Source organism: Populus nigra, chromosome 14 (genome assembly GCF_951802175.1).
Source record: "Populus nigra chromosome 14, ddPopNigr1.1, whole genome shotgun sequence".
Lineage (NCBI taxonomy): Eukaryota > Viridiplantae > Streptophyta > Magnoliopsida > Malpighiales > Salicaceae > Populus > Populus nigra.
In genome coordinates this window covers 2,480,866-2,507,415 of record NC_084865.1, presented here as the reverse complement: position 1 = coordinate 2,507,415, position 26,550 = coordinate 2,480,866, and the positions used below count along the sequence as shown (strand labels likewise).

Sequence of the window (26,550 nt, the reverse complement as noted above, 5' to 3'; positions counted from 1 at the left end):
TTCTAATTTTGGGCATCTAAAAATATTATATTTAAAATATGTTTTGTGAATTCATTGGTTAAATAATCACTTACAACATATTAATGTAAATACCAATGGAATTTTTCGTTGAGAAAATTGTTAAATATAGTAGTGGTTGTATTGATAAAAACAAATGATGAAGGATCATGTTGACAAAAATTAGAAAGTAAAGAGCCTCGTGAGCTGATTTATATTATCAGAGGATAAGGGAGAGAACTATAATCTTTTGTTTTGTGCAAAGACAGCACCTTTACATGCATGTATTAAATGAAAATAAAACAAAAAGGTAGATGACATTCTTCCTAACAAAAATTAGGTCAGCATGATCTCGCGAACAACGACATCCATATATATTTTCCTTGTGATAACGGGGAAAACAAGAGATTTAAAGACAAAAAGAGTGCATATACTTTAATTTTAAGTTTTTTTTATTATTATTAATGTAGGTATATGAATCAGTTTTTATATATCTCGACTAATTTCACGGATCCTAAAATTAACGACCATGTAAATCTCTAGTGGCCTTCAAATTTATAAGACTTAAATTAGTGATTTTTAGGAAACAAACTTAAAATCTAATCAGTTAAGTTACATATTTCGAGATTTTAATTTTAAATTTTTTTTATTTAGATTGATGATATATATTTATAAATAATTTCCTTTTCATAGTTTCTTTAAGAATTAAATCATTGGTAAAATAATGTAGAGATTGAATCCACTTTCATCAAATCTAAACGGGTACTAATTAAGTTCAATAATTTTATTATAAAGAACAAAAAAGTTAATTTAATTCCTTTAAAATCATAATAAGTTTAATTTATATAGTTAATCAATTGACAAGTTGAGAGATCAACTCATCCCTTTCTTCAAAGAAGTATAATTTTTTCTATTTTGATGAATAATCCAAGTTTGAGTTAAATAATATCTTTTTTAGCTAACTTAGCATTAAATAAACCTAAAACTTTGTTTTAAATTAAAAAATTTAAGAACGCATTGAAATTCAGAAAATTAAAAAAAAACCTCGGATTTAAATTTAATTATCTAATTAATACTTTTTTTTTCAGTCTTCATGGATAAGATTTAGACTTCAAAATACATTGAATGTTTGAAAAGAAAAAACAACCTTACACTCCATCATTTACTTTACACCTCAGCCTGCCTTCATTCCTTCCTTCCCTCCCCACCAAGCCAAAGAAATGATGAAAGCTCCAGCTCATTCCCTCCCTCCTCAATCAAGTATCAAACTTTATTAAACTCACATTTCCCCCTCCTTTATCACCATTTGCCTCGGTTAATTTTTTTTTCCCTCCGTGTCATTAGATTAATTTATGGATATTATTTTTATTAAATATAATTTTTTTATTTTTTTATTTTGGTTGGGTTGACGTGATAAGTCAACTAAATTTTTTTAATTTTTTTTTCAATTCAATTTAAAACAAAACCCAAATAAAATTCTAGGTAGTGATGTTTTTTAATTAGCCCGTGCAGATTTTAAAAAAGAAAGCATTCGAAAGTGTGGTTATTATTTTTTTAATTTTTTTTATTTTAAAAAATATTAAAATAATATATATATTTTTATTTTTTAAAAAATTATTTTTGACATTAAAATATCAAAATTATTTGAAAATACCCAAAAAAAATATTAATTTAAAGCAAATAAAATAATTTTTTTTAAAAATACTTTTCAAACAAAAAAATAACAGAAATATAAAAAAATAATTTTAATAAATTTTTAAACAAAATATTTTTTAAAAGATATTATACGTTATAATACTAAATACACTAAAAGCATGCTTCACCTGTGCTTACATGTATTTTAAAAATGTACTTGTCTTGAAAAAATATTAAATTAATATTTTTTAATAATTTTAATATAATAATATTAAAAATAAAAAATATTTTAATATAATTTTAAATAGAAATCATTTTTAAAATCTACATTATACTATATTACCAAAAACACGAAAAGAATATAATCAATCTTTTAAAATCTACATTTAAAAAAAAACATTTTTAAAAGAATATAAACAACCTTCACCATTTCCAAGAACAAAAAAAACTTCTCTTTTTAAATAAATAAATAATAAATAAAAGGGCAGGACACATGTATATCTCATAAACACAGTATCCTTCCCTTCCCTTCCCTTCCCTTCCCATTCTCTCCTTTCTTCACTCCAGTCTTACTCTCTATCTCGATGACTTGACTCGGTCTATCACTCCGTTCTGATCCATGGCCGAGTCGACTCACAAAAGGCATAGTTCAACCTATCAGTGTCGCCGCGGGCGATCTTCGTGGTGCTGTTCCTTTGCTGTACCACCCAGTTTCCAGAAGAACAAGAAACCCGACTACTCGGTCTCTAAGCTTGGTCCCCGCTCATTCCCTAACTCACCCAAGCCCGGGTTAAATTTCGTGGGTCGGATAGACCCGAGAAGAATCCTCTCCCCAGGCCGCGTCTCGCCTATTGACTCGGATCCTACTGGCGACACGACCCGAGACATCATACCCGACCCGTCGCCGCCGGTGGACTTGAACTCGAAATCGAGATCTGAGTCTTTCCGGGGGAGGAATGAGAGGAGGTCGTTTTCGGATTCTGGATCGGGTTCCGGGTTGGATTCGGGTCGGGGCGTGTTTGACGTGAGGCTGAAATTGAGAGGGAAGAATGGTGGGGGTTTGGTGTTGGAGCTGAATTCGGAAGTCTTGATTGCAAATTCAGAAGTGTTTGCGGGGTTGATATGCGAATATCGGAAAAACCTGGGGTCGAAATGTGATGGTGATGGTGGTGGTAATTTGTCAAGAAAAACGTGTAGAATAGAAGTGCCTGATGTGGAGAATTTGGGAATTTTTAGGGAGACAATTGAGTTGATGTTTGAAGAGGATATTGCTAAAAGGTTATTGAAGGTTGGGGCTTATAGAGCCATTGATATACTTGAGGTTAGATTTCTGTTTTCTGTTTTTTTTTTATGATTATTATTATTATTATTATGTTTTTGGGTTGTTTTTTTGTGTGTGTTTGTTTATGGGTTTTAGTGGAAATGTTGTGTGTTATTGTGGATATTATTTTATTTTATTTTCTGAAGATTTTAGCTGGGTATAGTCTCTTTGACAACTGTGTTCAAGGGGAAAAAATTATTATGTTATTAATTCAGCGGCAATTGATTTTGAAGTCTGTGCGGTAATGGGAATTGCTATGGATAGTTGCGTTGAGATTGTTTAATCTCGGTTATACGTGCATGACGTGTTTGTGGTCAAGCATAAACATGATGTGGAATCACACGTGCATGTCATGCATGGATGGTTGGGATTGGACTATCTCATCAATCGCAAATGTTTAAAGCATTCCTTCCAGGCTTATATCTTAATCATGCTTTGTATGGATGTAATGCGATTGTTCTATAAGAGTTAGAACAGTACTATCCTATTTTAAATGTAGAGTACTTAATCATTTAAGGTTGTTTTTAGGGGTTTTGAGCAGTTGTGACATCGCTGTCCAATCTTAGTTGTTTGTGTATGACATGTGTACATGCACTGATGGGAGTCTCATGTGCATGCGCGCGTGTCATGCACGGATGATTGAAATTAAACAATCGCATCGATCACAATTGTTCACAGCTTTCCTTTTGTGCTTGCTGGAATATTGGCTTACCCACTAACCTTCAATAGGTGGTTAAGGTAAACAGTGAACTAGGTTCTCCTCAACTGGTTTATTTTGTAATTAAAATTTCACAATCAAGTTGGAGATTTTTTTATGTAAGTTTTAAATATCTCGCAGATGGTTTGTTTTTTAAGCATCTTACAGAGAGTTTCCTTGTTTACCATGGGATGGAAGAAAGTTATTCATGCAACTGATCCCAATTAGTCAGAGATTGAGATCAAGTGTAATAGAGTTGACAATTATTCTATCCTTGCTAAGATACAACATGCACATGTATGTGAATGTGCAGACATTTACGGTTCGCATTTTGCAAAGAATCCTACCAAATCCCTTCTTCATGTTATTCCATATTTAGGTATACTAGATGGGATTTGAGACTGTCATAATTTCTTAGGGTTCTCTAAGTGTGTGTTTGGTATTGCAGGGGCAGTTGCAAAAATGTTTTCTTTTAGTGCTTTTCATCCTAATTGGAAAAGCATCAATTTCAAACTTTTCTGATTTGAATGAAGAAACACCCATGGTTTTTTTGGCATTGCAACTGCCATGTCACAAGCCCACAAAATTGATTCTGCTCATCATTCTTATGATAGAAGAGTCATTTTAAGATCCACTTTTGTAGAAATTATACTATATACAGATATTGAAGAAGGATTAATCAATGGATTGGTCTTTTTAATCTTATTTAGGAGACATTACGATGTTAGGAGCTGAACTCATAGATTATGCTAGGTTGGGTAGTATAAAATGTGTGATCTCTGGAATGACAATGCTTTGAGCATAGGCACAATGTTTATGGCTATTAGAGCTACTGGATTTGATCAAAATAGCAAAAATCCAGTGGTCTAATTGCCATCGGCGTTGAACTAATGCTCAAAGCAAAGGAGTCGTAGCAACCACCCATGTAATGATCTTCAACTTCTTGTACTAGGCTCATCCGTTTTCTAGATTGTTACACAGCCTAGCGTTAAAAACAAATGATTGTGTAAGTCATTCACTGTAACGTATAAAAGTTTACAGTACAGGGCTTGGATCTTGTCTTTTGTAGCCTCATATTCAAGAATCCAAAGAATGATGCATTTTTCCGACAACTTTATCTCTATGTCCTTCAACTATTTGCTTATCGATCCAACAAGATCTTTGGAACTATCACCAGGTATCAGCTGGCATCATGTTTACTAAAGGTGTTTTATCCTGTCTGAAATACCTTGAGGCTATCCCTTGGACGGAGGAAGAAGAGGACAGACTTAGGAATCTATTTGCAGTGTTTAAATTTGATGAGACAACAACTCAAGACATTTTGGCTAGACTCCACTTGCTTAGCTCAGAAGATTCTAAACAAAATCTAGCTAGACAGCTTGTTTGGTCTATTACTGCTTGTGCTGATGCCAATGCAAGAAATGAATTGAAGTCATTAGTTAAGGGTCTCCTTTGCAAAAGTTCAGTGTACGAGAAGGATCAACACGATCCCAGCAAGGAAGATCTTTATGATGTTTGTCAGTCCTGTCTAGGTTCATTAGTCAGCCTCATGGAGGAAGCCTCTGGTATCATATCCCCTGGGAAAGTGGTGAAAAAAGAAACAAGTAAGCCCTTGATTGGACGCATCTCCAGACAGGTTGACAACATCAATTGGCTACTGGAAATTCTCTTTGATCAACAGATTGGTGAGGAATTTGTGGATATGTGGGCACATCAAGGAGAGTTGCTTAGCATGCATGGGAGTGTATCTCCGATGGTTAGATATGAGCTCAGCCGGGTTTCTGCAATTTTATTTATTGCAATGGGAACCAGAAAATTGCATTGCCGCTCAGAAGCAAGAGCAGCGCTTCTCCAGGCATGGTTTGGGCCAATGCTATTGGACTTCGGTTGGTTACAGAGATGTAAAAAGGGATTGGACATGAAAGCATTAGAAGAAGCCATGGGTCAGACACTCCTTACACTTCCTTTGAAGCAGCAGGATGTGCTGTTCACTGAATGGTTTAGGTATTTCTCCAAGCATGGCACCGAATGTCCCAATCTTTGCAAAGCCTTCCAGATTTGGTGGCGTCGATCATTTCCGAGAGGCTCAGAAACTCATGCAATTGAATCCAGGTAATAGGCATCTCTTGTCATTGTCCACCCCTGTAACATTTGTTGATGTGTAGGCTGAAGGGTTCTGAGAATCAGGAACTGAATAATGTAAATCACAATGTAGAATCGTTGTAATGATGGTTAGAGCATTAAATGAGAAGAAATTTTTTAGCAAAATACATCTTTAGCTTCATCAGTTTAAATTTTAATCATCAGAAAATCAAATAAAGTGGGTACATGACAAGTTGTTAGGTTGAATCCCATCTTCACTCGACACTCCCACAGTTACATTTTCAGCAGGTGCTCGTGATAGAAGCCACAATCTAGCTGCGTTGTTGAAGTAGAAGATGAATGCACTGCAGCATCTTTAGGAAGGGCTTCAGGAACTAGTCCTGCATACAAAAACTCAATATGAAAGAGAGATGTTAATTCCTTTTATATTATTCTGCTCAAAATATAGCAACGATGCCAAATGGGCTGGTTTGCGTCTTGGTTTTTTTTTTTTTTAAGCTTTTCCAACTATAAGAGTATATGAGGTTAGTTTGCATGTCAAAAATAGTCCTTCATCTTTATAAACGACAGTCAATTTAAACCTTATAATGATAATATAACTATCCTGTCTCTGGCCTTAGGTTCTATCTTTATAAACGTCAAAATAAAAAAAAAATAAAAAACTCATTACATTTTTATATTAAAAATATTAAAGTTTCAAAACACTCATCAAAGTTATAATAAAATTCAAATGGAGAGTGAATCCTCTTGCAGACATGCCCTTTACTTTGTTATTATTTACAGTTGTACTTTTAAATCTTTTATTTTTTTAATTTTAAATTATTTTTTTATTTTAGATTATTTTGATAAGTTGATATTAAAAATAAATTTTTTAAAATAAAAATATTATTATTTTAATATATTTTCAAACAAAAATCACTTTAAATTTTTTTAACTATACTTCTAAATAAACCTAAAATATTTCAAAATCTATGGTTCAGTTAATCAAATAATTTTATGCAATAAACCCAATTTATATAATAGTTTAATGAAAACAAGTAGTTTTAATAATTTCATGTTATAAAGATAAGATTTATTTAGTCCTGTCATTAACTTCTAAAAAGAGAAATATATCCATTTAAGATTACTTGTACGGACGGGTATAAAAATTCAACCCCAAATTAGTGTTATTAAACCACTCATCAAGGTTTTATATTAAATTGGGTGGTTTTACATGAGTGATCTAGTTAAAATATAAATAAGGATTTTTTATTTTTTAAAATTGCATTATTTTAATTTTTCTTTAAAAAATTTAAAAAGATTTAATTTGAGATTAATCAATTAATCCGGATTAATTCACCCAGCTTACGATACGGACTGGGCCGGGTTTTAGACTGCGCTCTAAATATATATGCTCAGATCTCGCTATATACCTTTTGGTCCACATAAACCTCGTCATTGTAGTATTTGTGTCCTTTAGCATATTTATTTTCTTTTCCCTTTTCGAATCATCATCATAGATTTTTTTCTCTCTCTAGTCCCTACTCCAGACACTGCCACACAGTCCTTTTCACTCACTCTCTGTTTAGTGTGTTAAACGCTCAGAAAACATTCTCACTCTCTCTGAAGATTGCCATTCAATTGCGTTGCCTATAAACCAACACTTGTGGGTAATTGCATTTTCTCTCTCTCTCTGGTGCTAGCTGGCTTCTACTTTCACATTCATTTACTACTTTCTTTCATACGTTTTGTAGTCTGTCTGTCTGGTTCCTGAGAAAAAAAAGAGAGAAAAAGAAACAAGAAAAAAAGAAAAAAATGGGTTTCTCTTCTAAAGCTTTTTTCTGTTTTATATAATAATCTGAGGCCCGAATTTGTTGAAGGTTGGCTGCAATTCTTTGGTTATGTCCTATTGTGGAAAAACTGCTGCATTCTCTTTTGTTTATGGTTAATGTGTGCTGTAATTGGCTTCAAAGGTTTAAGATGCTGAATTTTTATGTTTTTATTTTCTGGGTTGTTTAGATAAGCTCATTTGGGAAAATGGGTGTTGATAAAAATTCAAGCTTGTAGTGAAAATTTCTTGTCATTTTGTGAAATGAAATAAGGTTGTGTTTTCTGGGTTTAGGCCAAAAAATGATACCAAGTAGGCCACAGACTCCAATCGGTGGTTCCCAGTCTGTTTCACCTGTGCTTTTGAGATCAAATTCTGCCATTTTGGGGTCTCAAGGAGATGGTTCCATGCAGCCAGGTCAGTATAACATGAATTTGGTTGGAAATTCTCCCAGTGCGTCTTCTCTTATCAATCAGGGTTTTGGGAAAGGTGTTTCAAGCTCTGGACTTTCTGGTTTAGAGTCTACTATTATTTCTATGGTAGCTAATGATGTGGGTTTCAGCTCATTGTTTGATGGTTCCAATATGGTGAGTTCTGCTTCATCTGGAAAAGTTCAAAGCAAGCAAATTTCTAACCCTTCTGTTAATCACCAACCTCAAGTTCAACAATTTGAGCCACACATGATAAACCATGGGCAAAAGCAATTCCAGTCCATTCGAGGGGGGTTGGGCGCCATGGGACCTGTAAAATTGGAGCCACATGTAATAAATGACCAGATTTCCCCCCATCGTAGGTTGCAGTCTTTGCAGAGTCTGGGTTCAGTGAAAGTAGAACCACAACAGAACCGGATTGGAACAGGCATTGGACCTGTTAAAGTGGAGAATCAACTTTCTGTTCAATCGGTTTTACAGCAGCAGCAGCAGCAGCAGTTCTTCCAGATGTCCAGGCAGTCTCCTCAGGCTGCTGTCGCACAGATGAATTACTTACAGCAACAGCAAATTCTGCAGTTGCAACAACAGCAGCAACTTTTGAGGGCATTTCCTCATCAACAGCCCCAAATACAACAGTTTCAACAGCAAAATTTGCCAGTTAGATCTGTTGCAAGACCACCGTATGAACCGGGAACAGGTGCTAGGCGATTGACTCAATACATTTATCAGCAGCGGCATAGACCTCAGGTAAAATTGTTTGATTCCTGGAGAAAATGTGTTCTGTCAGTTTTTGGCATTTTTCTTGTGTTTGTAGTGACTGGTCTTTATGTAGGAAAACAATATTGAATTCTGGAGGAAATTTGTGGCTGAGTTTTTTGCTTCCAATGCAAGGAAAAGGTTGTGTGTTTCGTTGTATGGAAATAGCCGCCAAACAAATGGTGTTTTTCCTCAGGTATGCTGTTATATAGGCGAATACTAATTGACCGAGGAAGATAGCATGATGTTTTCTGAGGGGAACTGGGGGATAAGGAACAGAATATCTTTGGTTGACTTACGCCATTGCTTTTCAACTTCAATACTTCTACGCTGGATTATGCTGTTCAATTTAATGTAAAAGAAATGATGAATAAATGCATTTAGGAGAGAATGAGCGGTAAAATGCAGAAGTTTTGAGCTTGGATTCTCTCCTGTGCTATGTGTAATTCTACCTCTTAAACAAACACTGCCTTATGTGTGCAGTTGTTTTTATTTGAGTTTTTGTAGACTTCATATTCTTCACAACACAATGGAATCATGACCAAATTGGAATGAAAACCGCAGGGTAAAATATGAAGTTTTTGAGTAAGCATATCTTTTGAACTTCTATTGCCATTAGAAAAATTTGAAATTTAATGGAAATGTTGCAGGATTTGTGGCACTGTGAGATATGCAATTGCAAACCTGGTCGTGGTTTTGGTATGCTACTTTTACAGCCTCCACTTTTTTTGTTATCTGCCATTGATTTGTTAGAGTGGCACTTAGTGATAAGCAAAATATGCTGTTTATCATATCTTTGCTATTGTGTTATACAATGTTTCTACTATATTTTGCAACTTGTGGATCAAAAATCAAAATGTTGCACATTTATATGTGATGCTCTGTAATTATGCATGTGCAATTTATTAAGATTTCTAATATTTTTCTGTATCAAGATTTTAAGAATTTCATCTTAATGGATGCTTGACCCATTCAAAGCTGAAAATCTTCTGATAAATATTCACTCATTGAATGCATGAGGCATTTATTGCAATCCATTTCATTGTTTAAAACTTAGCCTTGTTAGGCACTTGGATAAGTTTTGAGGGGAAGTAGATCTGTGAAGAGAGAGTGCAGAAAGAAAAATTAAATGTGATGTGAATTTGCTCAAAGGAATCAAAGTTTAGAGTCTCTCTTTCTTTGGATTAAATGATGCAGATATGAATTTGCTTACAAATGGATGGAAAAAAACGTAGTCTTCAACAAACTTTAAAGTACTAAAGATAACAATTTATGAAAAGCGAAGGAATTGTGTCATCCTTTTCTTTTCCTTTTCTGAAATAATATTTGAAGTCTTGTGCAATTCTCATTCTTTGGTGTTGTTTCTGCAATTTCAGAAACTACTGTAGAGGTTCTTCCTAGGTTGTTCAAAATCAAATATGATAGTGGCACTTTGGAAGAGCTTCTTTATGTCGATATGCCTCGTGAATATCAGAATGCAAGTGGTCAAATTGTACTTGACTATGCAAAAGCAATACAAGAGAGTGTTTTTGAGCACCTTCGTGTTGTACGCAACGGCCAACTTCGTATCATTTTCTCTCCAGATCTGAAGGTTTGGGCATTGATAAATTGCACCTGGGGGATATTTGAAACTATACTTTTATTATTAACTATAAATATCATTGATGCCCTAATTATCTTTGTTCATCCACGTTCTCTAGATTTGCTCTTGGGAGTTTTGTGCATGCCGTCATGAGGAACTTATTCCACGAAGGTTGATTATACCTCAGGTTGCTAATTTAGTGCTTCTAATTTGTATTGTAAATTATGTTTTCTCTTGAGTGGGGATCTTGGTACAGCTTTTTTGGAATCTTTGGATTAGGTTACCATGATTAATTTAAGCTTTCACATGCGCTATTCAAATCTCAGAATTTATGGTTGAATGTCCCTTTTCTTTCCATGATCAGAACTCCAGTTCTAATGAATTTAGAGATTGCATGAAAGTAGCTGGAAAATTTCCTACCTCAGAAAAGCAGCAAACTAGACTAATCTAGGAAAGTAGAACATATAGAAATTTAGAAATTAATGATGCAATGAAACCTTAAGGGTGTGTTAAGTAAAAAGAAATTCCCTTTTTCTTCTTTTCTTTTTTTGCAATGAAAAATTGGGAGAACATGTTCATTTATTGAAAATGAAAACGATTTTTTCATTTGAAAAAATAAAAAATACATAAAGATGACAACAATTTTTCATAAAAAATAAAAACCATAATTTATAATAGTCATCTTACTATTTTTTGTTTGTGGTAATCTAATTATAGACTATTAATTTTATTTTATTTGAATTAAAAACTATCATGAAAAAGTTATATTGTTACCTTAAAAAAATATATTTATAATAAAAATTAAATTTATGACACTAACTAAATATGAATTTTTTTTTATATATTTTACCTAGCTAAAAAGTGCCTGTGCGTGTATAAAATTATATTGTTCATGTTTTTTATTCATTTGAAAAACTTGCATTGGAAAACTGTGGATAACCTCTAAAATGTGGTTTTCTAAACTTAGTATAGATTTGGAAAATTGGAACACTAGTTTTTTAGTTTTCTAGATAGAGAAATATTGTATTTGAACATGAAGTTCTAGTTTTACATTTTCTGACTTCAATTTTCTAGAAAATTGGAGAATTATTCTGTTTTTGAACAGCCCTTAAACTTTTGTATTTACATGATTAGCCATCTAGGGGATAACCCTAACAAGAATTGGTGAAGGGAGAGGTCTTAAATAAATTCCTGAGAAGCTTGGCCTCCTTGTCTGGGAAATTGGTCTCCATTCTTTAGGGAGCGATTCTCTTTGTCACCTTTCTTTGATACTTAAATGGAAGTGCCCAAGGATGGTCAACATATCCAAGTTTCATCAGCTTGGAGCACATGTGGATGGAATCTCCCTTTATGATACTTCAGATTTAATTGCTGCAATACTTGCCATCAGAGGTCAATTATTCTCTGAATCACAGTTACATAGTTAAATTTTTCTCTGAAGTCTTCCGCTTTCATATTTTTTTCATTTTATGTGATTGCTTATTTTCTGTCCATTTGTGCTATTGAGGTGGTAAGGTGTAAGTTCTTCTTAAATTCTTGTGTAACTTTTATAGATCACTTTCCTACCTTGCAGGTAAGCCAGCTTGGAGTTGTGGCACAGAAATACCAAGCTTCTGCTCAAAATGCTTCATCGAGCTCTTCTTCACCTGATTTAGAAAATAACTGTAACATGTGAGTTCCTTTTGCTTTGAAATCTTTTGATTGCTGTCACTAGTTGATGGTGGTTTTTTCTTGCCACCGTTATTTGAAATTTCATAATTTGTGTTCATATAATCTGTTAAAAACTTGATATTTTTTGTTTCATTTTTTCTTTGCTGAACAATGAAAATTGCTGAACCTAAGAGTTGACATGATGTTCCCCCCTCTTTTCCACATGAGCTGCAAGACCTCAAATTTTTTATGTGGGACATGCTCCACTTATGTACATGATTTGCATCATCTGGGACTTTTAGGCATTTGACTAACCACCTTGATTTGCAACTTAAAAACTAATTCACCCCTGAATATTAGGTCTGCAACATGGATGAAGTTACATTGAGTAAACTATTGCAACATGGTAATTTAATTCTCTGACTCTCAAATAGGGCCTGATTGTCACTCAGCTAATGGCCTTCATAATGACATCAATGATAGCATCCAGCAACTTGACCGTGACATGATGGCTATGATAAAGTGTTGTGTTTGGATTTTTTTTCTGCATGGTACTTGATGAATATTCAACTCAACTGATATAATTTTAGATGGCTTCTTGTTTGATTTCTTCTTAGATTCTCAATTTGATACATATGTTGATAGGTAAATTACAGTGGAACTTTTATTTCCTCCTGGTGGCTTTTGTTTGGCTTATATCTATGGGTGTGAATTTTCCAGGTTTCTTGCATCTGCTTGTCAACTAGCAAAAGCCTTGGAGATACCTTTAGTTAATGATTTAGGATTCACAAAAAGATATGTGCGATGTCTCCAGGTATAGTTTATTGCAATTTTCTAATTTCAAATTGGCCATCCTTGATTATTGGACTTGAATAAGCTCATTTCTTTTACATTGGTTAGTAGTGCACAGGTTGATTATGTTCTGGAAATGCGAAGGCATAATATTTTACTTGAGTTTCCTAGTTGCCCATGTGAATTCATTTGAATGTGGTTTAAACTTCCTCCCATGCGTTTTCTTTCTAGGCTCTTTTTGATGCCACTGATGCATGTCATCCTCTCTCCTAGCTCTTGGTTCCTTCCTGCTTGATTTGGTCTTTTATTCTTTGTAGCAACAGTGCCTGCCAATTTTACCTTCCAAGTGACCTCGCCCTCAGGGTTTTGGATTTGAATTTAAGATGATATATCCTGCCCTAATAAAACACGTGCACATAAGATTAATATGTAACTCCATATTTGCGTGATTGCATTATATTTGAAATGTGGTATCTGCTTCTTGCTCTTTCTGAAAAACGTTGGACTGATCATATCTTGATAATCTAACAAGAACCTTCTTTTCTTTTTTGCATGTTTACTGAACAACCTGCAGATATCAGAGGTGGTAAACTGCATGAAAGACTTGATTGACTATACAACTCAAGATGCTGGGAAGGGACCAATAGGTAAGCTCAAAGAAACTTCCCCCATTTGGTATACGTTCTTTTTTGACGCGAATATAATTATCAATCAAATCTTGTCAGCAAAGATTGCCATAAGTTTCACAGTTTGATGTTATCTTCTATTTCTCAATGCTTTTGTGCTGATTGAAACTCTCTCTAAACTTTCACATCTATGTTTAACCAAAAAGGAAATGAAAAAATACCTACAATTTTAAATTTTTAAGAGAAGGGTGCATTGCATATCGTATGATTATTCATCTCACCACCCAAAAATGCATTGAAGTATGATATGCAGAAGTTTCCTTTCCAAAATAAAAAAACTACAATCTATGCATAGAGGTTCCTAAAGTTAAAGCTACTAGCTTTTACAAACAGCAAACAAACCAATAGATTGCTAGGACACACCTTGCTAGCTGCTAGGGAATGGCTTCAAAGGTTGTATAACAGAGAAAATGGCTTAAAATATTACTTGACATCCTACATGTGACAGTAAACGTCTCCTATTTGTCCCAAAGTCATCAGAGAGTTTCCTGGAACTATCATATGGAGGCTGTATTAGAATCTTTTGACTCGTGGTTAAATAAAGTTCTTACTTCACATAATAACTTCTTGTTTGTTTACCAGAGAGTTTGGCCCAGTTCCCTCGCAAAACCAGGCCATTTTCTGGAGTGCATGATTCCGATCAACAACCACCTGAGAAAAAGCAGTGTCAAATTACTGGACACACATCGAATGATGATCATCATACTGTACAGGCAAGCATCATGCATCCTTCCACAAGCAGTGGTGTTGCAAGTGCAAACAATTCCCTCGGCACAAGCTCCACCACTTCCTCTGCCATCACTGTTGGCGGGCTTCTTCACCAGAATTCCATGAATTCACGAATTGAAAATCAGATGACTAGTCCTGGCAGTCCATATACTGGGACTTCTGTTCAGATTCCATCTGCTGGTTCTTCAACCACTTGGCCACCAGCTCAGCCCAACCCCTCTTCTCCCTTCTCTTGTCTGACGCCATCATCATCTGGCAATCCTTCTCAAAGTTCCCACAATACTTTAGCAGCATCAACTGCTATAAACCATGTCTGTTCAGCAAACTCACCTGTTCAGACACCAATGCAACAGTCATCTCAGTCCAATGAGGTTGATCCAAATGAATTTCAGAGCTCTGTTGAGAAAATCATGCAAGAAATGATCTCTTCACAGTTCAGTGGGACAGGTGGTATGGTCAGTATTGATTATGAAGGAAATAATGTGGACATAAATAGGGTCACAGAGTCAAGAAAAAATGTGCTCACCAATGTCCCTTACCTAGAGGGTAATGTGATGAGAAACAAGTCAATTAATGTTGGTGGAGGATATGGGAATTTGAATGGTAAAAATCATCTTTCTGCTTCTACCAGCGGAATCACAGCTGAAATGGGGAATGTCTCCGGCACTTTGTCTGGTAAGTTTGCTATGCCAGTGATGGATCATGATGCTGGTATGAATCACCAGCAACAGGAACTGGCTTATCAGCTGCACAACAGTATTGGAGCAGTATATAGATATCTTGATCCCCAATTTGATTGGACTACCTGAAGAGTGGAGGTAATTTTACTGATACTTTCATGGTGATAGTTTGTACCTAGTATGATACAATTCCGGTGGTGATACAAGGTGCTCGTGCCATGTGCTGGGGATTGCTCGCCTATATTTCCATTTGACGCTTTCCTGTTTATGATTATATGAATTTTCAACTTGGTGCAAAATGTTCAGCGAAGGAAAACAAACAGCTTATTGTTTTCAGATGAGGTCTTTTCCCTGTTGTTTCAGCTTTACCTTATATTTTAAGTTTACCTTGCTGGGGTGTTTCCCTATGAAGGTCTTTTATCCCTCTTAAAAGCTTCAAAACGTGAACTCAGGCTTGAGGCACGGCCATTTTTATCTCTTCTATCTGCCGAATTATGTAAAAATGTTCCATGCATTGGCTGGCAGCAGCTGCATATGGTACAAATATGAACTTTTTCTGCCAGTAGGCACTTTAGTTCATTGTTATTAAACCCGGTAGGTTGATCCGGTGGCTGGACCGGTCCGGGTTTAATAAAAGACCGGCTGGGACAACAACCTGGGCAAATCTAGGTGACCCGGCGGGTTAACTCATGATCCGGACAAACTCAAATGAGATCTGTTTTTTTTTTTAATATGAAATTTAAAACCCATTAGTATATATATTTTATATTTTTAAAAATTATGTTTTTTTAATATAAAATAAAAAATTTTTAATTTAAATATTTTAACTTAAAAAAATATTATCAGCAGCGTTAACTGAATCAGAAAGAAGCAACAAGGACAAGGAATACTGACTTGATAATGAATGCATCTGTGTTGCATTGCTGTTTCTTCCATGTTTCCCTAGGCTATATAAAATTCTGCAAGGCCTAATCACTGCTGTTTTGGGGTTTCTTCGAAGCCCAATAACTACAAGAATTTATTACTTCATTTGATGATTTTGGTTGGGTTATTGCTATTAATCTTGTTTAAATGGTCAAGGATAGTTTTTCCATAGCGTTGGTTTTGGGCAAGCTATGATTAACTAACCGTCATGGATGCATTTTAGCTTAAGCTCAGAGATTTGTGAGATCTGCAGAAAGATGGTTCAGCAGATGCATGTAATTATCAAACTACACATCATGATATAAAAACTTGGGATAACATTGTCATGGCATACAAGGCAATGGCAATTGTAACTAGAGATTTCTAAAGGACATGTGTTGCTGCTCCTCTCTTCAAGCTTCTATGTATTTTTCAATGGCAGCAGCGAAGGTAGCCTTTGGAACTGCACCTGTAACACCTCCTTTCTTCTCTCCATTCTTGAACATTAGCACAGTGGGGATGCTTGTAATCCAGATACTAGAAAAAAGGTACTCAAATCAGTGATTCAACCTTTTCTTTCCATTTGTGTTAATTGGTATAATGCTACTTTTTGTATGTACGTGTTTTTAGATAATATTACTTTGAAATAAACAAAAAAATTGTATTTTAAGTGGTATTAGTTTTTCTTTTTTAAGAGATTTTTTAGTTTGAATTTGTATTTTATAATTTAATAAAAAAAACACATCGAGAAGGTTAATAATCTAAATGAAGTATCCTAAAGATTTCTTGAAAATGTAGAATAGATCAAATTCCTAATGCCATACTTGTTATAAATGTTACAAAACCAATACCGAGGCACAAAGATATTCTGAAAACGAGAATAACAAGAACCACCTTTTATTATATTAAAGCCGGCCCCGGCCCCGGCCCTTGTGAGAACTAACATAACAATGAGTTTTGGCTTCATTTCCATTAAAAATACTATATATAGAAGGCTAAGTTATGAGAAGCTACATCCCACAGAAGAGAAGACATCACTATTGACTATCCACTAGTAAGGGGAGGAAGAAGAATTCATTCTTAAAATGGCCAAGGCAAACCACAACTCAGCATTGTTTTTAAGCTCTGTTCTGGTGCTCTCTCTTCTTCTCATTTTCTCCATGGCTGAAAGCCGCTTTCTTGCTGGTAACTACTTAGCATCATAGTATAAAAAAATGATATTGCACCTGCAACTACTTTACTGCAACTTTACAGTGTAGTGGTTAGACGGCCTAGTCGTATTATCATGATAGATTGAATTGATCGTCACTTAAAGATATATAAAGATACAAGACTCCTCCGATCTCCTATTATAATTAAGCTTCTTTTTATTTTTAAATATCTTTTGTTTAAATAAGATATATTTAACACCATTTTTTCTATGTTGTTGAGCAGTGGGGGGTGGTTTGTTGAAGCCCAGAACTCCAGAATGTGATGAAGTATTTGGAGTAAGAAGTGATGACACCTGCTTTGGCATTACACAGTCGTTCAATTTGACCACTACACTCTTTGATTCTATCAACCCTAATCTCAACTGCACTGCTCTCTTTGTGGGACAATGGCTATGTGTTGCTGGATCAGCCTAAGTTGCTCAGTTGCTAATCTTGTCCAAGACATTTCAGGGGAAAATAAGTTCGAATAAGGAGATTATGTAATCTCATGATTGTTATTTTTTTTAAAAAAAAATATTAGATTGGGCTTTTACATTGATTGATTTATGTTTGTAACGTTTATTATGTTGTCCAAGATAAGCAAATAAAATTAAATAAGTGAAAAAATATTTTTAGTTTATAAACACTCAATGTAATTAGAATATGATAACTTGCAATCATAATAATTTTTAGCATGCACACTAAGCATATATTAAAATTGTAATTAATATTAAAATAAGGTTCTCACATACATATTAATCATACAATATATAGTAGAATAAATTTAAACAAAACTAAAGTAAAGTATTTATTTGTTGAAACACTTAAAAATTAATTAACTTGTGTTGTTGTTAAGAATCAATATTTTAGGTTTGTTTGGCAAAACAAGAAAAAATTCATTAAAGAAAACTGTCAATAATTCATAAAGATGTATTTGTCAAACATATCTTAAAAATAAAAAATAAATCATTTTTCTTCTTTGTAAGATTTTGCACAACCAAACACTGCCTTAGACAATAAAAGAGCTCAACCCAAACTTGAACCGGATCTTATGAACAAACCCGACCAGAACAAATAAACCAATTTACCCATAAAACAAAAAGAATCAGACCATGCCCACAAACATTAAAAACGTAAACTATACTCATGGTCATGGCAAAAGATCGTCACCCAAACATCTTCAACAAAACTTACAGCCCCTACACTATTCAACCCAGAATTCATATTTAAACCCAGAAGCATGCATTTACAAGCCAAACAAAAATGGCACCATTAATTATTCTCGTTTTTATCAGTTTCAAGCTAACAGATGTTAACTAAAGAGAGCATAGTCCATCAACACAGCATGCAAGACTATCGTAACAAGAAAAAGGAGGTGGTTATACCTGTGCTGAAGATGTTGTTAGAGGCTCACGACTGCACTGCTGGATCTGGAGAAGATGCTGATGGGCTACTGGACTAAGAGGAAGATGAAACGCTGAAATCCTGCTGGTGTTATTGCTCTGCTGGAACCTTGGGTCTGTTGTGCTGGAAGTATCTTGCTGGACGTTGTTATTGCTGGTGGTGCTGGATTGAAAGCTACTGCTCATGGTGTTGTGGAGGAAGAGTTACTGCTGATGCTGCTTGAAGAAGTCATAAAAATCCTCCAAGAATGCTCTCGGTTGCAAATAGAAAGCTGAAGGTTGTTGGTGTTGTTAGCATGGCGACTGCCGTGGCTGAGGAGTTCCCTGCTTCTCTACACCACCAGCCAAGAAGTTTTGTTGTTTTCTGAAAAAGAGAGGGTCGTGGAGGGGTCATGTATTTTTTTAGTGGGAGAGAGGTAAGGTTCAAGTGTTTTTTGCGTTTTGTTTGCGAGGGTTTTTGTTTGTTTTGGGGTCTTTTATTCTCTCCTTTTTTTTTTATTTTTAGATTTCTTCATTACTTACAGGCAAAAAAATTATCTCCTAGAAATTTTAAAATACTTTGTTCCCTTATTTTTTTTCCTGTGCATTTTTTGTTCATTTGTCCATATATCTTCTATATTTTCTTATATTTTTTGTATTTTGATATTTTTTTTTAAAAAAATACAACTTCAATGTTGACTCGATAAGAAAAATAAATAATACTTTCAAAATGGTGCATTACAAATTGAACATTTTAAAAGTAAAATTTTGAATTTTTCTGAAAAAACACTAAACATACTAAAAATGATGTAACTATGTCAAAAAATTTATTTCTTAGATTTTTTTTTTGTTTTCGCTATTTTTTAGATTTTTAAAAAATTATTAGGTAAAAATTAGGTTATAACAGAGGGTTTTGACTTATAATAAACCTCATTATCCTTACTTCTGGTTGCACCAATTATTGACAGAACATAAAAGACCTGTATAAAAGCTCATCAATTTCTAGGTGATTAGTTGTTTTGTGTTGTTAACTGAAGGAAGTCATAAAAAAAAATGTACTTGTGTAAAAGGAGATGAGGTTCTCTTTTGGGTAAAAAGACATCCCGAAACTAGTGTCTTGTTTTTGTTTGCATCAATTGTTGTTATTGAAAATCCTGGTGATGAATTCACGATGGAGGAACCCATATAAATATGTTGTATTAGAGATCTATAATGGAGAAGCCCGCATGAAGGTGTCGTGTTAGAAATCCATAATGAGATGACGCGCACAAATGTTTTGTGTTTGGGATCTATAATGAGGCGATTAGCGCAAAGGTGTTAGGGATCCATAACAGGATAGCCAAACATAAAAGGATGTTCATGGTGGATGATTGTTTCTGACTGGAGTCTAAACTCAAAGATGAATTCTTTCCAACCTGGAAAAACTGATGCAAGAGCCTTTTAGAAAAATAGATAATTTCCTTAGTTAATTTTATGTTTTCCTATTTTTATTTTCCATTTCAATACTATTATACTAATATGTGTTAATTTAAAAAAAAACTAAAAGGATAAACAAATTATTGTGGTAGTAGATTCATTGCGTTGTGAATTGAAATGGTACAATGATCTTTTTTTTCTTTTCAAAACAAATCAACTAACTTGTTAGCAAGGGTAATATGATTTTTTCCACATGATCCATTTGGTCATTATCAAATTGATTTGGGGGCAAATCGTTCTTCTTATATTTTTTAGCACAGTAAAATGACTTAATTATCCTTACAAGAAAAAAAAATATTAAGCTGAAGCCTATAGGATTTTTCATATTTTCAATTTGATTTTATATATATATATATAAAATCAAATAGAGCAAAGTACTTTGGTATTTTAAGAAATATTAAATATTATTTTTTAAAAAGTAGTTGGTGTGTGTAACACACGTGCCAACATGTAGTTAGAGCCAACACTATTCGGGCAACATATGCAGTGTCGTCTAATAACCAAACAATTGCTTTTAGGATGTTGTTTGAATTGTCTCAGCAATGCCTTCATTTCTAGGTGGACCTCTATTTGGCATTAACAATCTTTTTTCCCCTTGTTTTCTCTCTTTTCCTCGATTTCAACATATGACCATCCAAGTTTTTAAAATAACCTTTTAATTTTATTTTTTAAATTTAGTCCTTCTACTTTTGATTACAATTTGTTTTAATTGAAACAATTTATCAAATTGAGATTTGTTTTCAATTTCATCATCCTTTATTTTTTTTTTCAGATTTGATACTTATTCTTTTGATTGATATTTGTTTATTTCATATAGTTTTTAAAATTAATTTTTTTTTTACAATTTCAACCTTCTTTAAGTTTTTTTCATATTAGATTTGATTCTCATTCTTTTGATTGCTATTTTTGTACTTCAAAAATTTTTAAAATTGATATCTTTTTTCTCGGCTTCATCCTTCAACATTAAATTGGTTGGGAATTGAGTTTCTTAATAAGTTAAGGTTTAGAATTTCACGGGTTGCGAGCTTAGGAGATTAACTTAGGTTTAGAATATTCATCCAGGTTTGCTTGGTTTTTTTCCTTTTTAAAATCATATTTTTTCAGTTTCATCCTTCAATATTTATTTAATTAGAGATTGAGCTCCGTTAGTATTATTTTTATTTACTTTCTATTGGATTTTTTTCACTGATTTTAAAAATAATCTAGGTTATCTTGCTCTTTAACATTGGGTTATTTGATAATTAAACTTTAAAGTTTTATTTAATTTATTTTGGCAGGACTACCCTAGTACACAACCAGGTTATAAATTTTGCATGTTAACCCGAGTGGACTTGGGTTGTTTTTTGAACCTTTTTCGGACTATATATATTTTTTATTTAATTTTTTCCTTCAATATTTTATTTGCTAGAAATTGAGCTTCAAATTTTTTTCATTTTGTTTTATATGGGGTTATCACGTTATCATTTAACTTTTTCTTCATTATTAGATAATATCCTTCAACATTTGGTTTTTCTATCTCAATTTCATCTGTTAACATTTAATTGATTGAGAATTGATCTTTGTGCTCTTTTTTTTCCCTTTCTATAGGGTTACCTCAATCTTGTGTCAATGATTGTGGGGTTAGCGCGTGAGTTAACCTTGTTTGACTCGGGTTTTTATTTTCGTTGTGTCTTTTTAAAAGTAGGGTTTTTTTTTTAATTTTGCCCTTCAATATTTGATTGTTTGATAATTAAGCTTCATGGTTTTATTCAATTTGCTTTTGGTAGGGTTACCTCCGTATTACGCCCAAGTCTCATATTTAGCGTGCTAACCTGGAAGGGTTCGGGTCGAGTTTTTTTTATCTTTTTAACTGCTAATTTGTTTTAGTTTATTTATTGTCATTGTAATTTTTTATTTATGTTATTAAATTAATCAAACTTATTAAACTTAATCGAGTCAATGAACCGAGTCTCAAATCATTTTTTTTATTTAGGAACGCTTGTATTGCCTTAGCATTTTTTTACGTTGAAAATAAATTAGGTTTGCAAGCGGTGTAGTGCAGGCCGCCTAAAAATATGACATAATTTATAACAAAAAGATAAAAGCGGGTGAGTGTTTGATTAATATTAACTTTGAGGATTGAAAGGAAATAATCAAAATTAATCTTCTGAAAATTCCTGTTAAAAGTGTTACACCAAACCTACCATGAATAAGAAGGATCACAAGTCCAGTGTTTAATTGGTGTTCTTAAAGTCAGGGATGGCCGACTATATTATTTCCTCACCAAACAGCTAAATCCAAATAAATTAATCCACTAATGTGCATAGTCAATAATTAGCCATTTCCTAATCATTTTCCTCTTTGATAATGGCACAACCCAAGATAATTAGAACCATAATCCTCCAATGAATTATTATATGCATGCATGAGACTCCTCTAAGCATTGAAATTCATGCATGTTTGTGCTTTGGCTTGCCTAGTTTTTCAATGCTAGACACAAAGATTAATTACTAGTCTAGGATTTGATACATGGCATTAATTATCCTATATATAATTACCATATAAATATCAGCAAGTCAATCAATCTCTTAACTTGCTAGTGATAGATTTGATTTGATTTGATTTGATTTGATTTGATTTGATTCAGTGGGTTTAATAGGTTAATTTATGATTTAATTAATTTAGTTAAAACTTGATTTAATTTAAATAAATTAAAATAATATTATTTTAAATAAATTTAATTTAAACAAACTATATATAAACATGGGTTAACTTTAGAATTTATTGAAGCCACATATAAAATATTTTTTATTGGCTAATTTTTGTATCATAAATTATCATTTATTTTTGACAAACAGCACTTATTTGACTATCAGTTTGATATGATAAAAGATTTTTCTTATCATGGAAGATTTCCTGCTCTCATTCCATTACCTGAAGCATCATATTCAGGGATTTCTCGACACTTCATTATGTTTGTTCATTGCACTATGATATGACTTCACCGCAGGAGAAAATCTTCTCTTTCCTTTGGAGAAAAAAACCCAGAAAATCTTGTATTCTTAAAGAGATTATTTGCTTATAAACGGTTGATGTACAGTGAGTAAAGTTAGGGACATGTAAGATTGTTTTTTAAAATATTTTTATTTATAAATATATTAAAATAATATGTTTTTATTTTTTAAATATTATATTTGATTTTGACATGAAATGATTCGAAAACACTAAAAGAATAATTTTAAAAAATATTAATTTTTTAAAAAATATTTTTAAAATACAAAAACAAAAAATATAAATTATGGAAATATGATATTCAAAATCTGAAAATCATACTATTAGAAGATGATCATCATAAATTTTTAATTCTTGATATGCATAACTTACATTTAATAATTTGATCCAATAAAAAGCAAGTTTAATTATCTCAAATCATGCAATCGAGTACTAATACGATATAATCATGGACTAAAAAGAAAAAATAAAAATAAAAGCTTCTAGAGATTGAATTCCCATGATAATTTCCATGCAAAAACCATGGGTAGTTTTCCTTTCCAGAGTAGTCAAAATGGAGGGAGGTTCCTTGTAGTGTACAAGAAGGAAACAACAACGAAAGATAGCCAAGATACAATGAAGCCTAACAACAACGAAAGCATTCGCATTTTACCTCTTTCTATCTGCTACTCGGAGAAAAGAGGCTCTGCTCTGCTCTCTCTCTCTCTCCCCCTCCCTTGTTTTCTGCCTCCTGTTTCACAAGAGCCACTGGTTTCTGCCTTCTAAAACGGTGTCGTTGTCTTGTATTTTTCACTTTTTTGCTTGCGTGTCACTTTTGGGTATGGTTTTTTTTTTTTTTGGGTAATATTTGGGATAGGCTTGGTGAGTATTACATTAGGCCGAAGAAATTATTGGTCAATATATATTTCTTTATTCTTTCTTGGATCATACAAAATCTACCTGGAATCTGTTATTAAAGTCTACCTGAAGCCATATCTGTCCAAGTTCCATGAATCACATTGAATTAATTGGGGTTTATTTAAATCATTTTTTTTAAAAAAAAAAAATCAAATCAATAACATTGCGTTTAAAAAAATTAAAGTCAAACTTTTTGCAAAAATTAAGGTTGAAATTGAAAAGCTTACAAGGTTGAAAGTGAAATGTCTCGAGAATATGTTTGATAGTTGTTGTTTTTTAAAATAATTTTTTTATTGATATTAATATATAAAAATAATTTAAAAATATAAAAAAATTAATTTAAAGTAAATAAAAAATTAAATTTAAATTTTTTTAAAAAATACTTTTAAAATATAAAAACAAAAGCTGCTGTAAATCTACATCATGAATAAAGATATAGGCTACCTAAATCGTTGATGAGCAACGTGGATACCCTATATGATATAGCAGGAGACAAATCACAATTAATTAGTTGTCCCTTGACTTTATGATCCTATTTTAGCCTCTTGTTTTATTGAATATTATTCAAGATAAACACATTTTAACGACAAATATCACTAAATATCTTCATCACAATCATGATTAACAGCCATAACTAGAGCTATACCAGAAGAAGCCTGTAAAATGGCTATCAATTGAACCAATGATAATCGAAGAGGGCAAAAAAAATAAAGAAAATTTCTCTCTAGAGAGTAACATGCTTAGCAAAATTAATGTAATCAAAACGTGTATTGTTTTTGCATATATACTTGGTAACATTACATTACAAAAAGCTGTCGTGTCTGTCAAAATTAGGACTGGACTGGGTAGCAGCAAAATGTTCAGCAACAATTTACGCTCATGCTAGAGAGGCTGACTAGACAAGCCAGACCCACCACCCCAACCCCTTCTCTTGGGCTTAACCATTGGAGGTGACCACATGCTGCTGTACCCATTTTTAGCTTCCCTATTTTCTCTGTTGCTGTAACCAATGTTAGTGGCGCTAGCGACTTTGCAAGTCCTGGATAGCCATTTGGACTGCATGTAAGTGCTAGTCCTCCATGGAGGCAAATGGAGCCCTCTCTCTTTAAGGGACTGTTTCGCAGCTGAGCAAAGCAGAGAGATTATTTTGTGGAGTTTGTCTTCACTGCCCACAAAAAATAATGGGAGTGTGTCTGTTAGTTCTTTGTAGAATGGTGTTGGTCTTGCCAGTTCGAATTGGGACCTGAAGTCTAGGTCCACTATGAGCCTCATTGTGCCACCATTCTCATCTTCCAATGTGATGTCAATGTACTCGTAATCCCCTGTTAAACAGCATTAAAGAAGAGAGTTGATCACCGCACAAAAAAACAACAAACATGAGATTCGCAAGATTAAAATTATTTCCCTTGGACTCCACACCAGGTATCTATCTACCTAAGAGCCAGTGCCTGGTTTCCAAGATCTCCAAAGATAAGGGGTCCTTGTCAACACCAAGCACCTTTTTCAGAGTGTAAATCACAAGGCATGGCTGGCTTTTTTTTCTGATTAGGACGAGATCATATTTCTCTCCTCTGAAAATTCTTGGCAATACCAATGAAAACTGTTTGAATCTCCTAGATGAAAATTGGTTGATGAGAGAGTTATTTTCAAGAAACAGCATATTGATACGGTCACGTTCTTGCTCATAAATAAAACGGTCTTGTGAAAACTAAAATGATCGGGCAAAACTCAAACTAGCTAGGCTAGACTCTTCAATCCAAACAGATGTACAGTGATGAAAATGAGAGAAGCTATAGCCTTGAATATGTGTGTATAAGAGATCAGGGAGAGAGGGGGAGAGAGAGAGACCCACCAGCAGGGCATCCTAAGGAAGTGACCCATGAAGTCTGACAAAGGGAAGCATTGAAACCATCCATTTTCAGCCTCTTCACGAGCCACAACTTCTTACTAGTTGTTTTCTCAGCATCACTTTTGCTTCTCATATGCTTCAGTAGAGTCTCCAAAACCTCAGCCTCAGCTTCTGTTACTATCCCAAGTATCTCCTAACCAACACAAGATCATACAAACCCCGTAATGTTAGGAGGCACACATAGACGAATACAAAGCCAGACAGAGAACAACAAAGAATATTTCAAAACACAGAACAATATTTAAGAAAAAGGTACCTGTAAAGTGAGATACTTGACTTGGTTGATAGAAAGGCAGTTTGAGGAAGCAGTAAATGTGGGTGCTGCTGATGATTCTGATTCTATGAAGTCACGCACCATTTGTACCAGCCTTTCCTCTTCTAAGCTACCCATCCCTTCGAAGTTTGAACAAGAAAACTTGATGAAGAGCTTATCTTGGTTTTTCTTCGGCTATTGGGTTCTTGAAAGTCTTGCTTTATAAGCAGGCGGTGGAATTTTACAGCCTTGTGAGGATGACAGATGAGGTCATAACAGGAGGGGGCACTATACCTCTATATATGAACTTTATGAAGTATATCCATGGTAATATATGGTAAATATTGCTACCAAACTATAAACAGGGGAGAATAATACAAGAGGATGTCCTCGGAAGAGGGGATGGCAGTGTGGTTGCAGGTATTTTTTAAATAATTTTTCATGCTAAAATATATGTTAATGATTTTTTTTATTTTTTAAAAATTATTTTTGATATTAGCACATTAAAATGATCTAAAATATATAAATTATATTAAATTTTAACAAAAAAAATTTAATTTTTTAAAAAACACACCGCAATGGCGTTCCCAAACGTTCCTACTGAAAGCTCCCGTTTTCCTTAACTCTTTAATCATCTCTTTAACTAGTTATAATTTTAGGTTACTTCGCCCACTATGCTATAG

General features: G+C 33.6%; 3 protein-coding genes across 6 annotated transcripts; 2 read left to right on the top strand and 1 right to left on the bottom strand.

The window, feature by feature from the left end:
- The first annotated feature begins 2,131 nt into the window (after nucleotides 1-2,131).
- On the top strand, nucleotides 2,132-5,918 carry LOC133673390 (BTB/POZ domain-containing protein At2g13690-like). The gene is made up of 2 exons (XM_062094155.1): nucleotides 2,132-2,953; nucleotides 4,828-5,918. The coding sequence occupies exons 1-2, from the start codon at nucleotides 2,252-2,254 to the stop codon at nucleotides 5,764-5,766; spliced, it is 1,641 nt and encodes a 546-aa protein (XP_061950139.1). The 5' UTR covers nucleotides 2,132-2,251; the 3' UTR covers nucleotides 5,767-5,918.
- Nucleotides 5,919-7,225: 1,307 nt separating this feature from the next.
- On the top strand, nucleotides 7,226-15,290 carry LOC133673140 (transcriptional corepressor SEUSS-like). 4 transcript variants are annotated; one of them, XM_062093806.1, is made up of 10 exons: nucleotides 7,226-7,398; nucleotides 7,855-8,738; nucleotides 8,824-8,943; nucleotides 9,398-9,446; nucleotides 10,124-10,338; nucleotides 10,448-10,516; nucleotides 11,903-12,000; nucleotides 12,700-12,793; nucleotides 13,346-13,418; nucleotides 14,040-15,290. In XM_062093806.1, the coding sequence occupies exons 2-10, from the start codon at nucleotides 7,863-7,865 to the stop codon at nucleotides 14,993-14,995; spliced, it is 2,550 nt and encodes an 849-aa protein (XP_061949790.1). In that variant the 5' UTR covers nucleotides 7,226-7,398; nucleotides 7,855-7,862; the 3' UTR covers nucleotides 14,996-15,290. The 4 variants fall into 4 exon arrangements, with proteins under 4 accessions (XP_061949790.1, XP_061949789.1, XP_061949791.1 ...); XM_062093805.1 differs by having other exon boundaries at nucleotides 7,226-7,402; XM_062093807.1 differs by lacking the exon at nucleotides 7,226-7,398 and adding an exon at nucleotides 7,421-7,612.
- A 9,068-nt stretch (nucleotides 15,291-24,358) lies between these two features.
- Nucleotides 24,359-26,200, bottom strand: LOC133672308 (uncharacterized). Its single transcript, XM_062092692.1, has 3 exons — nucleotides 25,871-26,200; nucleotides 25,558-25,747; nucleotides 24,359-25,027 (listed from the first exon to the last, which is right to left on the bottom strand). Exons 1-3 carry the CDS (start codon nucleotides 26,003-26,005, stop codon nucleotides 24,588-24,590), a joined length of 765 nt encoding a protein of 254 aa, XP_061948676.1. The 5' UTR covers nucleotides 26,006-26,200; the 3' UTR covers nucleotides 24,359-24,587.
- Nucleotides 26,201-26,550: the final 350 nt, after the last annotated feature.

Coding starts and splice junctions, on each gene's coding strand:
- LOC133673390 (XM_062094155.1), top strand. CDS start 2,252: ATGGCCGAGTCGACTCACAAAAGGCATAGTTCAACCTATCAGTGTCGC. Junction 2,954..4,827: donor GAGCCATTGATATACTTGAG/GTTAGATTTCTG, acceptor AACTATCACCAG/GTATCAGCTGGCATCATGTT.
- LOC133672308 (XM_062092692.1), bottom strand. CDS start 26,005: ATGGGTAGCTTAGAAGAGGAAAGGCTGGTACAAATGGTGCGTGACTTC. Junction 25,748..25,870: donor TCAAGTATCTCACTTTACAG/GTACCTTTTTCT, acceptor TGTGTTGGTTAG/GAGATACTTGGGATAGTAAC. Junction 25,028..25,557: donor TTCCTTAGGATGCCCTGCTG/GTGGGTCTCTCT, acceptor GCTGTTTAACAG/GGGATTACGAGTACATTGAC.
- LOC133673140 (XM_062093806.1), top strand. CDS start 7,863: ATGATACCAAGTAGGCCACAGACTCCAATCGGTGGTTCCCAGTCTGTT. Junction 10,339..10,447: donor TTTTCTCTCCAGATCTGAAG/GTTTGGGCATTG, acceptor CACGTTCTCTAG/ATTTGCTCTTGGGAGTTTTG. Junction 10,517..11,902: donor GAAGGTTGATTATACCTCAG/GTTGCTAATTTA, acceptor CCTACCTTGCAG/GTAAGCCAGCTTGGAGTTGT.